General features: G+C 41.8%; 2 protein-coding genes across 3 annotated transcripts in view; one reads left to right on the plus strand and one right to left on the minus strand.

Annotated features, from left to right (window-relative positions):
- Positions 1-13,322, minus strand: part of sdr42e1 (short chain dehydrogenase/reductase family 42E, member 1) — a 51,359-nt gene that overhangs the window by 17,532 nt on the left and 20,505 nt on the right. The gene's annotated exons all lie outside the window — the stretch shown is intronic.
- nedd4a (NEDD4 E3 ubiquitin protein ligase a) overlaps positions 1-13,322 on the plus strand; it is a 45,621-nt gene that overhangs the window by 4,093 nt on the left and 28,206 nt on the right. Inside the window, exons 3-5 of one of the 2 annotated variants that reach the window (XM_017705037.1) lie at positions 94-172; positions 271-309; positions 8,586-8,639. In XM_017705037.1, coding sequence (XP_017560526.1) covers positions 94-172; positions 271-309; positions 8,586-8,639 — 172 coding nt within the window. Of the gene's footprint in view, positions 1-93; positions 173-270; positions 310-8,585; positions 8,640-11,385; positions 13,160-13,322 lie in introns of those variants that run through there. The other variant, XM_017705036.2, reaches the window with a different exon arrangement.

Consider the following 13,322-nt stretch of genomic DNA (forward strand, 5'->3'; position numbering starts at 1 on the left):
TGAAGAATGCTCTCTAACTTTTGCATTTGTTATGTATGTATGTATGTATTAGTAATGTTGTTGTTGTTGTTGTTGTTGTTGTTGTTTTTACAGTGACCCATATACAAGGCTGTCTCTCTATGATCCTGTCAATGGAGAACTGACCAGCCTTCAAACAAAAACCATTAAAAAGGTGAGTGACGTCTGTACCTAAACCTTCCCGCACTGAGACATACGGTTGTTTCCCGCTTATATTCGTATGATCGTTTCTTCATTATTATTTTCCTTTAGACTTTGGATCCGAAGTGGAACGAGGAGTTCTTTTTCAGAGTAAGTGATGATCTTCATTTTACAAATGCATTTCTGTGGGAGTGGCAGTCTCCTACACCAGTATCTGCTAACACAGACTGTCAGTCAGTTTTAACAAGCTCTCCAAACCAGAACACTAGAGCAGGTCGCCAACCAGCTCTCACGTTGCGTCCCCTTCAGCACTGAATTCCTCACTTCTGTTTCTTTACTCAGCGCTGATCTGAGCTTGCTTATGGTTCACGTTCATGTAAAAGAGCCACGTTTGTCGTGAGTGTGAACATGTCTGTGCCTCGAAAGGACCTTTATATATGCATGACCTGCTGTCCGTGCTGTGTGATGACGGCAGTGATGCACACACGCACGGTAAAGTGAGTGTCTGAAGTCTGATATGCAAACATTCCGATTTACAGCAGCATTTCATGCTTAAAAATCAGATCTGTGCCTACTGATGTTAACACAGCCCAAAGGGGGAAACCACAGCACTGCAATGATTCTAATCTCTGAAAGCTTTTTATTCCTTTTGCCTGTGGTTTACCTTCGTCCTCTTATCTTACACACACACACACACACACACAGCAAAGCAAATAAGGTTTAGTTAAATGTTAAGCTTCTGAGCTGTACTGAGGTGTTTTAATGAGCTTTGGCTCACTGGACTGAGTCGCTCTCTGTGGTCGTTTTGCTTGGATTTTCTCCAGGGCATCACTTAAGTTATAGCAAATAATATCCGAGTGTAATGACTGAAATGTTTTATTACCTCGTTGTAATGTTTTATTACCTGTATCCACAGTGAGTGGTGTGTCTGCATATAGAGAAACATTTTAATTTCACTATATCATTTCTTTCTCATATAGTTTGTGCACGTCAAATACACAAACGATTATACAAAAAGCAATACAGCCGACTAACATACCAGAGCCACAGGCCTGATTTCTGTGATTTCTAAGCTTCCATACCTTTATTCCTGCTTATGATGGCAGATTCTCAATGTGAATCTCAAGAAAACCATCCTTTATTCCATTATTCCGTTGTTTGTTTGTTTGTTTATTGATTTTATGATTAGTTTGTGAAATCGCCAAACGAAGCTATTTCTTGATTTTTCAACTGAGGAGGTAAATTTATATAATATTTTGTCCCAATTAAAGGGGAATTCTACTGACTTTTTCTTTTCCTTTTTACAGGAATTGTTTACAGTGGTGCTGATAGGAACCAGCGGTCACCATGTTTACAAATCTCGTCATGTTATCTAGAATCTAAACCCACCAGTGAACTTGCACACGTCTTCTGAGTTTTATATGGAATGTTGATGACAGTAATATAGTGATAAATCTGAAAATAGTACGTTTTTGTTGGGGACTATTTTGCCTCACCACACACTGCATGTACCTGTCCTTTAAAAAAACAAAAGATCAGACCGAAATCATTTCAAAACTATTGTAAACAATGTCTCAGGAACTGTTTTCCTAAACGATTTTATGCAGTAACGGTTTGTGAGGAAACTTGTAGACACTTCTGACGTCTGGTTCCCATCACCACCACTGTAAACTCTAACCCTAACTCTAGGTTTCTCTAGAATTGAACACCACCCCAAATGACTTTGTTTACATTTTAATCCTTTTCACTTATGGGGAAGATTTGCTGCCTACATTTTTTTAGCTTGGCTCCGGAAATGCCCTTGTAGTGCATTAGAATGTGACTGTAGCTGTACATGGGCTGCAGGGGGCGTGTTGGTGGACGTACAGCTTTGCCTGTCTTTGTACTGGCCTTTCCTACTGGGCAGGCTGTGGTGGGCCACAGTGTGAAGAGCCTGTTTGTTTGTCCTGCTCTGATTTCAGTGGAATCAGAAACTTTTGCTGCATGATTTGATGCCCATTTAGTGCGCTGTGAGAACATTGCATGCAGGGGGGTCCAAGCTGAAGTTCCCCCTTTACTTTAAATGTAACAAGACGGGTTTATGACATTTGGTCTGCTTCTTTAGTTTTGCACTGGCCCTACGGGGCTAATGTCGCCAACAAGTTATGGAAGCTCATGTTGCATGAATTTTATTTGTAGTTTTATCACAGTGTCAGAAACAACACAAACCGGTCTATTAGATATTACTTACAGGGGAATTCCACACATTTTTACATTACATGACTTAATAGTATATTTCAGTTGTAATAGAACTCAGTTGTTAATTTTCAGTTCATAGAGGTTTGATGTGAAATGGGACGCTGGGAGCATAGAACCCTGAGAACGTATGACCTTGCTCATACAGGGTTCGAGGAACATAGGGTCTTTGGAAAATAAAGCCCTGGGAACACAGAACCCTGGGAATATAGGACCCTGCCTCCGTATAGCTTTACAAAGACATGGCCCTGGAAACACAAACACCTGGGATTATATGACATGCAGCTTTAGGAACACCGGGCCCTGGGAACACAGAACTTTGGTAATATAGGGCCCTGGGAGCATAGAACCCTGAGGGCGCTGGACCCTGCTTATATAGGGTTTTAGGAGCAAAGGGTCCTTGGAAAATAAAACCCTGGAAACAGAGGACCCTGCCAAAATATGGCTTTAGGAAGATAGGGACCTGGAAACGCAGAACCCGGTTACAAAGAACCCTGGGAACATAAGGCCCACGGAACGCAGAACCTGGTAACATAGAACCCTGGGAACATAGGACCCTGCCTACATATGGCTTTAGGATGTAAAACCATTGGGAATATGGAACTTTGGGTACATAATACCATGGAAATCTTAGAACAGTGTTAATTGTTGGCATGTAAATTTCCGTTGTTTGTTAGCTTCACTGCCAAACTAAAAATCCCAGAACTTTTGCCAAACTGTCACTTTCAAGTGTTGGAAGACCACAGAACCGTGGCGCTCCTGGTTTAGCTTGTGGAGCAGTTCGTAGTTAACGCATTAGACTGAAACAGTCCAGAAAGCGTCTGTTCGCCGTAAGTTGACGTGTCTTATTTCTCCACGTGTTCTTCTGCCAGCGTTTCCTGACACAGCGTATTTTACGTGCGGGGGGATATATTTAGAGCGAGGGGCTGTTTCCAGTCCTTGTAAGGTGAAATTGAGGCCCTGTGTGCTTTGTGTTGTTGTGAAAACACCTCGCACAGGTAAAGAGAGCAGAGCGTGATGGGATACTACTGTGCTCTCTCACACAGAGCGTCTGTGTTCAGTTCAGGTAAGTGCAGCATGAACTGAGGAATGTTTCTTTATAAGAGCGAGTTAACAGAAGAGACGGAGGCACACTGGGGGGTCAGGGGTCAGGTCATGCGTGTCTCCGATTGCTCGGAGGGTTGGAGATGAGAGGTGTCTCTTACGCTCTCTCCTCTCCAAAAGGTCGTTCTGTGTTCTGGGACGTGTCTATTACTTCAGCCTCTCGTGCTTAACCTGCAGGTTTGTTATTGTTGTTATTTAAAGGGCTTATAATTCAGTAACTACTGTAAATTCTTCAGGAACTAATATGGCCCTTTGTGTAATATTATAATGACAGAGGAACTGAAGATCTGTGTGTGGATCCAGATTTCAGTTCCTCCCTGTCAGAAGTGATGCTCCGGCACACCAGCGCACCACAATGTGTCCCATTCGTTTTCTGTGAGAAGCTTTGCTTCCATCAGACGTGGCTGTGCGATGCATGGTGGGTCCTGTGCATCGAGTTTAGGGGATGCGGTGCGCTGAAAAGTTAAGCAGAGCTCATCATTACGCAGATTAATCCGGCAGCTGCAGTTTGTTTGATTGGTGACTGCAGCTCGAGGTGTGAAACATTAGTTTTGCTGTTCAGATCTTCCAACACAGAAGACCAGCGGCTCCAGCTAACATATTTACACAACTGGTTACCTCCAAAACTGGGGGAACCGATTGGTTGGATGATTATAAACCGAAATGACGGATGTTGACCATGAGTGGTGATCAATGACCTAAATCCTAATCTTTCCAAGTGTAAGCTTATTAACATTTTAAAAGGATTAGTTCAGTGATGCCTACTAATTCATTGCCTTACCTACATAAATACCAACTTAGCAAGGCTGCACTTACACTGGATATAGCAGGGCGCTCCCCCTAGTATCCACATGGGCCCAACTAAAGGGAGGGGGCAGTGTGACGTACACCGTTTACACAGTAGTTTCATAGTAGTTCTGAATTCATAGTTGGTACTGAATAATTCATATAAATGACTTATGAATTTTTAGCAGTTGCTAAATAATTCATTATAGTTGTTGAGTACATCATAGTGTCATAGTGTCACTAATTAGTCATGATTTGAATAATTTGTACAAGATAATGAATAATGAATAGCAGTTTAAGTGTAATTCCTAATAGTTACTGAATAAGTCATTGTAGTTACTGAATAATTCCATAGTTATCGAATAGGTCGTTGTAGTTAGCGAATAGGTCGTTGTAGTTAGCGAATAATTCCTAATAGTTCCTGAATAATTCCTAATAGTTACTCAATAGGTTGATGTAGTTACCGAATAATTCCTAATAGTTCCTGAATAATTCCTAATAGTTCCTGAATAATTCCTAGTAGTTCCTGAATAATTCCTAGTAGTTACTGAATAGGTCATTGTTGTTACCGAATAGGTCATAAGAGTTCCTGAATAATTCCTAATAGTAACTGAATAATTCATAATAGTTACTGAATATTTCATTGTAGATCTTGAATAATTCATAGTGGTAACTAATTAATTCACATAAGTTACTGAATAATTTATAACAGACACTGTCATAGACACTGAATAATGCATAGTAGTTATTAAATAATTTCTAACAGTTACTGGATAATTTCAATGAATAAATAATAAAGATTAATAACTGGATATTAAACCTTGAGTTAAAGCGATCAATGCTCTTATGTTCTTTCCCCATGAAAGGTTTGTTTAAGTTGCTGTATAAATTAATAGTAAAGTGTATATGTTAACCTGTATAGGTCTTCATTTTCTCAAAATTTTTATTTCTAGGTGTGGGGCAAAGCTGTCACAGCTCAGTTTCATGGCTTGGGCTATAACAATGCGCTTGGGCACGATTTGTTGAAGGGTCATATTTTTTTGAACAGTGAAAGAAAGGTAATATTATATCTCTTCACTTTGTGCAGGATCAGCATGTCAGCAGTGCAGTAATAACTGAGCACAGCACTGTACTCTCTCACATTATTCACCATGCTGAGTGATGCTCTAAAGAGATGCTCAGTGACTTTCAGGAACGGTACTCAGATTCTAGCCCAGAATCTCCAGAGCCCTGTGTAGAGCACAAGCTCAAACACCTCTCCATATTGGATGTTGATTGTTTAATTGGCTCAAATCTCGTTAGTGAAGCTGGTGGAGAAAATGCAGGTCCTTAAGCACCACATTTGTGTTTATAAGCGGAAGAGCTGATATATTATTATAAGTTGCATTTGATGACAAGTTGTTGTATGTATCTTTTGTGTTTTGTCTTATTTTTTTAAAAATTCATTAGCATTTTGCCCCTTCGACCAATGGTGCTGCTGTGTTGACCTCTTAAGGGCGGGGCTTCATAACACAATATCTAAAACTGCTAATTTTGTGCTGCTAAACTTAAACATTTCTTCCCCACTGAATGGAAACCAACATATGAAAGAGAGGCTTCAGTCAGTCCCAAGACTGTATTTTTATCTTTTATTTAGAGATTCTTCTGTTTGTGGTTGGTGAGCTGGTTAGCTTACTATTGGCTATATTAGCTCAGGTCTGATTTGGTGGGAGTTTTTCAGACCATGTCGTACATATTAACGTATTAATGCCACAAGCGTGGTCTCAAAAAAGAGACATTTAGGTCTCTGATCCAAAATCAATATAAAACTAAAGAAGATATGATGACGATAACAGATCGTTCACTCTTATCCTTCGAAAAAACGCCCTTTATTGAGTTTTGACTGAGTTCTCCTTGAACTCCCTGTCAACGGGCTCACAATCATCAGATTCATCCGCTGAGGGACGAGGTCCGAAGCACAACCCACGTTACAAAATGTTCTGCACATTGTGCGCAATTACACATTTCCGCCAGAGAGGGCTCCAAATTCCCAAATCTTACATAGTGCAGATTCATTAAATAGGTAATAAACATTAACTACTGTAATCTGTTAATTAAGAAGAAATGAAAGATGAATTGTTTTTATATCAAAATCGCAGTGATTGCATTATCAAAACACACTGTCTTAAGTTTTAAGAGGGGAGATTTAACTTTATAACACAGAGCTTCTAAAGTGCCTGGACATAAGTCGACCAATCAGAGGCAACCAAACCACAGCTTTCTGGCTGTTTGGCTTACTACATTCAGGGGTCAAGCCTTAAACCAGAAAAGGTGAATATTATGGTCTTTATGGCAAAAAGAGGCCCGAACCTCAATTTATAGAGTATAATTGCAGTTCAAATCGCAGTCGCAATATTATAAACCCATGTACATAAGAGAGTCGCTCATGTTGTTCACCATCTGATCCCCCTCTTCAGCTCTTTATCCGGTCAATCCGGGCGTGTTGGAGCAGAGTAAACATGCCGCTACAGAGCTAAAACAGACTCGCGCACGGGCCACCAGTGGCCTTAACAGGAGAGCGCTCTTATGAGTCACTGTCCATTTACAGTACACACATACACACGGATCAGCTGAGGGTGAAGTCTCCCTCCAGAGCGAAACCAGAGACCGGACCCCCGACTGCTTCGTTTATCCACAGCTCACGTTTTACTGTCTTCTAATCCAAGCCTTTCTCTCACTCTCTCTACTCTCTCTCTGTGTCTCTCACCCTCTGTCTCTCTGTCTTTCTCTAAACTCTGATCTCATTTGTGACCTTTATAGACACCTAGACACAAAGTCTACCAGCACACCAGTTCTGACTCTCTGAGCTTCTCTAGATGGGAGCATTTCACATCAAACCAGTCTGAAGGACTTTGTTTACACCTTAATAATTTACCAATGCTTTAATTTTCAGAAGTCCCCTTTAGTTCAGCCACAACTGTCGGCGTCTTGCTTGTGCGCCTGCACTTATAAAGTTTGTGAAGCTTTTAGAATTTTAGAATTTAAAAGTTTTTTTTTTTGGAAGCTTTGATCACCTCGTATATCAATTTGTTGCTTTATTCTGTAGTTTTTTTTATTATATATAAATGAATAATATATATTGAAAAGCATAATGGCTTTATTTTTTTATTTTTGGGTGTGTGTGTGTGTGTGTGTGTGTGTGTATTTTTGTAGGTTAACAGCAGCTTATTATTCTGGAATGTTGCTTCATTTTTAATAAGAGACGTTTTAACCACCAAAGTAATATTTTGTTAAAATGTTTTAAAAAGTTGAAATTTTTATTCTGCAAAATTGTTAAAACAAAAGTGAGCAACACAGATAGATATATGTCAATATTGCTTTCTGGAAAGACTGGTGACAAATATTGAGTCACATCTGAATTTCAAGGCTGAAATTGGCTTTTACTTTTTTTAGCAGCAGTTACATTCTAAAGTCTAGCTATACGTACTGTATACACTCACCAGCCACTTTATTAGGTACAGCTGCTTGTTAACATAAAAAGCTAATCAGCCAATCACACGGCCACAACTCAATGCATTTAGGCCTGTAGAGGTGGTCAAGACAACGTGGTTGTTGGTGCCAGACGGGCTGGTCTGAGTATTTCAGAAACTGCTGATCTGCTGGGATTTTCACGCACAATATAGCTAATACCTAATAAAGTGGCCAGTGAGTGTATATGTATATAGTACTACAGTGCTTGATTGTAGCTGTACTTATCTCCTATTGCACTTCATTTTACTTATTTATTTCTATTTTATGTTTATATTTATTTAAGTTATATTTCTCTGTTAATTTTGTGGATTTAATTTCATGTTGACGCCTTTACTGAAAATAATTCCTTGCACATCTGGCATGGTATAAATAAAGATTCTGATTCTAGCACCTCTACACGCAGTGGAATGATGGAACTTCTGCACCGTTTGAGCTGGAACAGGAAATTCGAAGCTTCAGCCTTGTTGATTTTCTCAAGTCATTTGTTTCAGACATGTGTCCTCTAGACTAACGGGTTTTGTCTTTAATATACCAATAAAATGGATCTAACTAAACTCAGAACTGAGAGAATTTTGGCCCACTACTAGAAGAACCGATGGAAAAAAATGAGGGATGGCGGTCGGTTCTTGTGTGTTTGACATCTTTGATCTTTGCCATGTCTCCAACGTCTGAACAGCCAGTCAGGATTCTCTAAATATTCATAAAATAGCATAATAATTCATATTTTATCATGTGCAGCTTTGACGTCCGAGCAGCATGTTGAGAAATGATTTCTCTCTGCTTTCTCTTAGGTTCATCCGAGGAAGCATCGCCTGCTTCTAGAGGTTTTTGACGAGAATCGTTTGGTAAGTGTTTATGCTGTGAGCTTGGCCTGGTTTGGTGTGAGAAATATAACTGCTTTTTTTCTGCTTGATTAAATTAAGATGACTCAAGCAATGAAAGTAAGTTGGCAAGCTCGCTGAGTCTTGATGAATGCGCCTCTTATGCTGAATCCCCATTTGTTTAAGACAGTGAAGATCTGGTTAGGCCTTAATCAGCAGTAATAAAACATAATACCTTGGCCAGTATTTGTCAGGTTAGAGGAATGATCTGGCATCAGTTCCTCCTGGATCATATAAGCACAAGCCTTTTTAAATGGAAGGCACAAACTGGTCCTAGATCAGCGCTCATAAATTGAAAAGTCTAATAAAACTGATCCCTTGCAGCAAAGCTCCAAAGCCAATATATATTGTTAACTTTGGGTCTGGGCCTAAACGGTAAGCATCTACCTGGACCTTAATTTGTAGTGAATGCACAACGATGCCTTTTTTGCAAGCAGTTGCTATAAAACACAGGTACTGGAAATTAAATATACCCAGGGGTGGCATAAACAGTGAAAGTAATCGTCGTAAAAGTTGGTGGCGTGTTACTGAGTTGGGCATTTCGTTAAATCACATGTGGACGGCTTCCTCTGTAAATCACAGTGAAGGTTAAGCAAACTCCCGCATAATGGGACTAGTGTTTCATTTCGGAGTCAACAGCGCTCTTTGATAGGTGTGCATATGTGGGAAGGAGATGGAGAGATAAGTAGGTTGGGTCACACCTGTTACCGGATAAACAAATATGGTATTGACAAAAGTGAAAGTTACCTAAACAACTTTTCAGTCCGTCCTTTAGTGTGTATAATAGAAACTACTGCTATAAAACTTGAACGTTTGCCATATTTTTAGTGTAGAAATGCTGTATTTTTACAATCTTAGGAACGTAGATGGATGCTAGTGGGAAAGAATGATGCATCACGTATTTAAAGGTGTAAAACCATTACAGCGAGTCGGTTAATCTAGATTAGATCAGTCTGTTGATGCTATTCACATTTACAGATGCACTGATATGAGCCTTCTGGGCTGATGCCGACAATTTTCTGTAGAAATCTCCCAATGCTGGGATAGATTTCTAAAATGTAGAGCGATATAAATGCAGTGAAATGAGTATGATACTAACATTTTAGCACAGCACAGTTGCCCAGCATCCCCTATTCATTTCGCTCTTGCAGAGTACAGTAAACACGTCATCAAAAAGCAGATGTCCGATAGTTTTATTTTAAAGCAAATATAAACCAATACCGAGATGATTCCAATATCATCATGTCTCTAATTTGTATTTACAATTGTTGATTTACACAAAAATGAGACCTTGGCAAATGGAATCATCTTAAATTTAGTCTATATAACTGATATTTCTTGTTGCACACATAAAAGTGAGATTAGAGGCAAAAAGTGAAAATTTTTTGTTGGACCTTTGTTTGTTGGCTCTTCTGAGCAGCCCACACATTTTGTTGGGAATATTATACGATTATTAAACTTATTTCTAGACATTTTTTGCTTCATCTCATCTCACGAAAAAGTCTGATTTTCTCATTTCATGCATTATCTCTTGAAAATTATTTGCCAACAGAATAAGACACTTTGTCGAGATTAAAATAAGCAACAAACTTGTCAGGACAAGTTTAATAATCTTATAATTTTCTTAAAACAATCTCAGAATTAGAAGTATTCAGTATGTTTATGGAATTTATGTTTTCACTTGCCAAGATATCATTTTCTGCAGTGCAATGGAGAACCACACTTGTTAGTGCGATGAAGTCCACATCTGTCTGTGAAATAATATTTAGCCAGCGAAATACTTTTGACAGCCGAAGCTTTGCCTGAGAGAGCAACAGTGTGAGGCACCTTCTGAAATACTCCATCATTCATAAGAGCTATTACTGTGTTCCCTATCTCTCCATTTCAAATTTTAATATGTGGAGGGACTGTTTACTGACCCTGGTGGTCCGGAATAACTCCGCCTCATGCGATTGTTTCTGATTGATGGGTTGGAATGGCATTGACAGAAGGACAGGCTTTAAGGCCATCACTGACTGTAACAGCACAGCTCAAATGACAAGTGAGGTGGCCCTTATCCATTTAGGCAAGGGGGCTGTCCAGGCACTCTTAAAGGACTTCAACTTACTGAAGTGACAGATTTTGTGAGGCGATATTCAAGTTTCTAGAGGAATATAGGGAAAGATCTTTTTTTTATTTTCCAACAGTAGTGCGATTCTCTTGTTCTCTCTTTTTGCTGGATTTGTTTTTAGTTTTTTTGTCTTTTCCTTCTATGCATAGCTTTTAAGCCACTGTACAGAGTCAGGCATACAGTTTGTGAGCTTAGTAATTTAGCAGTACAGAGAAACCCACCAGCAGCTTCCCAAATATTTCCACAACCCCGGTGGCTTGAGGATGGAGCCTGTTAGGAAACCTGATCTTCAGTTTGATAAAGACTTATGCTCAAAACCATTCCTCTTGATTTCCTGTAATCCTGTCCCAGCGGGGGGTAAAAATATTAGCAGCTCTGGGGGAACCACCAGAAACGGAGGCTGTGCTGAATGCAGTGGCTGAGCTACAACTGGCTTAGACTCAACAGCAGGCAGTCAGTCCCAGTGCTCTCCAGTCCGTCAGGCACAGAGGTTTGTTGTTTTTACAGCAGGGTGACCAGAAGCTGGCTTTTCAGAAAGGGGGTGGGGGCAAAGCTCCGGACTCTGGATCCGTTCTTGCAAAATTGCAGAAGGTGCAGTTAAGGCAGTTGAGGTCTGCCTGTGGTGTGTGTTTTGCATAAAGGAGGGGAACGTAGTGGGGGTTTCTGCCTGCCCATAGCGGTTGCCTCTGAGAAACTCAAAGCCAGAGTGTGCTCCAGCTCCTTAAAGAGAGAGACCACCAGGGTGTTAGTCGTCACAGGCTGGTGCGCTATAGGCTAGCAGCTTCTCTTCTCAGCACATTTGACCTGCAGTGGCCATTAGTGTCAGAGGAACCTCGAGAGGAATGCAACTTGTCACTGGAGCTATTTTGGATATGTGCAGGCGCTAACGATTGTAATCACGGCGTGGGACCCGGACCAGTTGGTTTGCCGTTCTTCTACTTCTTCCACTTCTCTTGTCTCTTTTTTTCCATGAGTGGCAAAGGGATTTTCTTGCCATGATTTGCTTTTCCCCTCAATTCCACTCCGGATTAGAGCGTTAGACTGAATGGCGCGACGTCTGCGCCTCCATTTCGCCACAAGGAGAAGCAACACTGACCCTCTATCCGAGACGCTGAGCCATGGCACGGAGGACGGGCTGGGGATACCTGCCCGGAGTCCCGCGGATGGCCCGTATATCCTCAACTCGTTCCACATGAAGGTGACTCCAGGGCAACTGGCTCTGGCTCTGCCACCCCTTTCTCCAGATTATGGTAGCTTACAGCGGCACACTACTGTATTCGTTCCCAAGGTGAACAGCGGCGGGGGGAGCAAGAAGAGCACCCTGCAGATTTCCTTGCAACCTGGAAGCAAGCAAAATGGGGACATTGAGATCAATGGTAGTGGTGGGGATGAAATGGACGCTGTGACTTGCGATGGTGGTGCCGGAGCAAGCTCTGATGGAGGCTCGTGCAGTAGCAGCACAGCTAGCGATGTCGGCTACTGCAGCAGTAGCAGCATATTTGAGTCAGATGTCTTGGAACGGAAGGCGGCCCATGACAGGGGAGTGTGCCGCCGTAAAGCAAGGGCTCCACTACGCCGCTGCTCCTCGTTGGTTATTTTTCCAAGGAGTCCTTGCACCACTCCACCAGCCTCGCCCGTCAGTCCTATGGCATCTCCTCTGATTCCTCCTCTTCCTCCATCTGCCCGAGGGTCCTTTCAGACCTCACACCAGCTGCAGCTGTCCGCAGCTGATGCATCACAGGATGAGGTGCAGCCCAAGGTTTCCGTGGCCTCGGCGGTGAATGGCCTGCGGCTGTCCAAAAGCAGCTGTCCGCCTGCCGAGTTCAGGGACGCCAAGCCCATCCTGCATTTTAGCGTTCCGGTAGAACCTTTGCCAAGTTCGGAACAATCCGAAAGGCACTCCAGCGTACTGCTCCACTATGCTAACCAGCCGCCCCTTCCACCAGGGAAAGGAAACAGAACAGTGGTCAATGTTGACTGCTCCAAACCACCAGAACAGTCGGAGGAAGCCAACGTCAAACCTGCGAACCGTAATCCAAAGCTGTACCGTAGCACCTCAGCTTGTGGGCTGCCCAGACCTAAGATATCAACAGAAAAGAGACACCACACTTGTCCAACCATTGGCAAATCGGCAGTGCTGCAGGATTTCCACCGTGGCTTGCAGAGGAGCATTTCTCTGGAGGTGCCCTGCTCGAACGCTGGGATATCATGCCGTATGTCTAACACGAAGCAGCTTGGCTCTATGAATGGAATGGCACATGTGCATATACACGTGTCTCGAGGCAGTGGTGCAAAAGTGTCCGACTCTCCAAAGGATGCCTGGACAATTGACCAAAGGGATCAGACTCTCACTTTTTCGGGGGAAACCACCACAGTAAGCATACTAATCCTGCAGCATGCAGATAACAGGTTTAGGTTAGATAGTTCAGGTGCAAAGGAAATGGAAAAAGGCAGCTATTGCTTTCTGTGAAGAGGAGGGGGAGTGGGAAGCGAGCCGTGATTATCTGAAAATTGAATTTGAAGTTCTCCAGTGACAG

Source organism: Pygocentrus nattereri, chromosome 7, assembly GCF_015220715.1.
Source record: "Pygocentrus nattereri isolate fPygNat1 chromosome 7, fPygNat1.pri, whole genome shotgun sequence".
In the NCBI taxonomy this organism is placed as follows: Eukaryota; Metazoa; Chordata; class Actinopteri; order Characiformes; family Serrasalmidae; genus Pygocentrus; species Pygocentrus nattereri.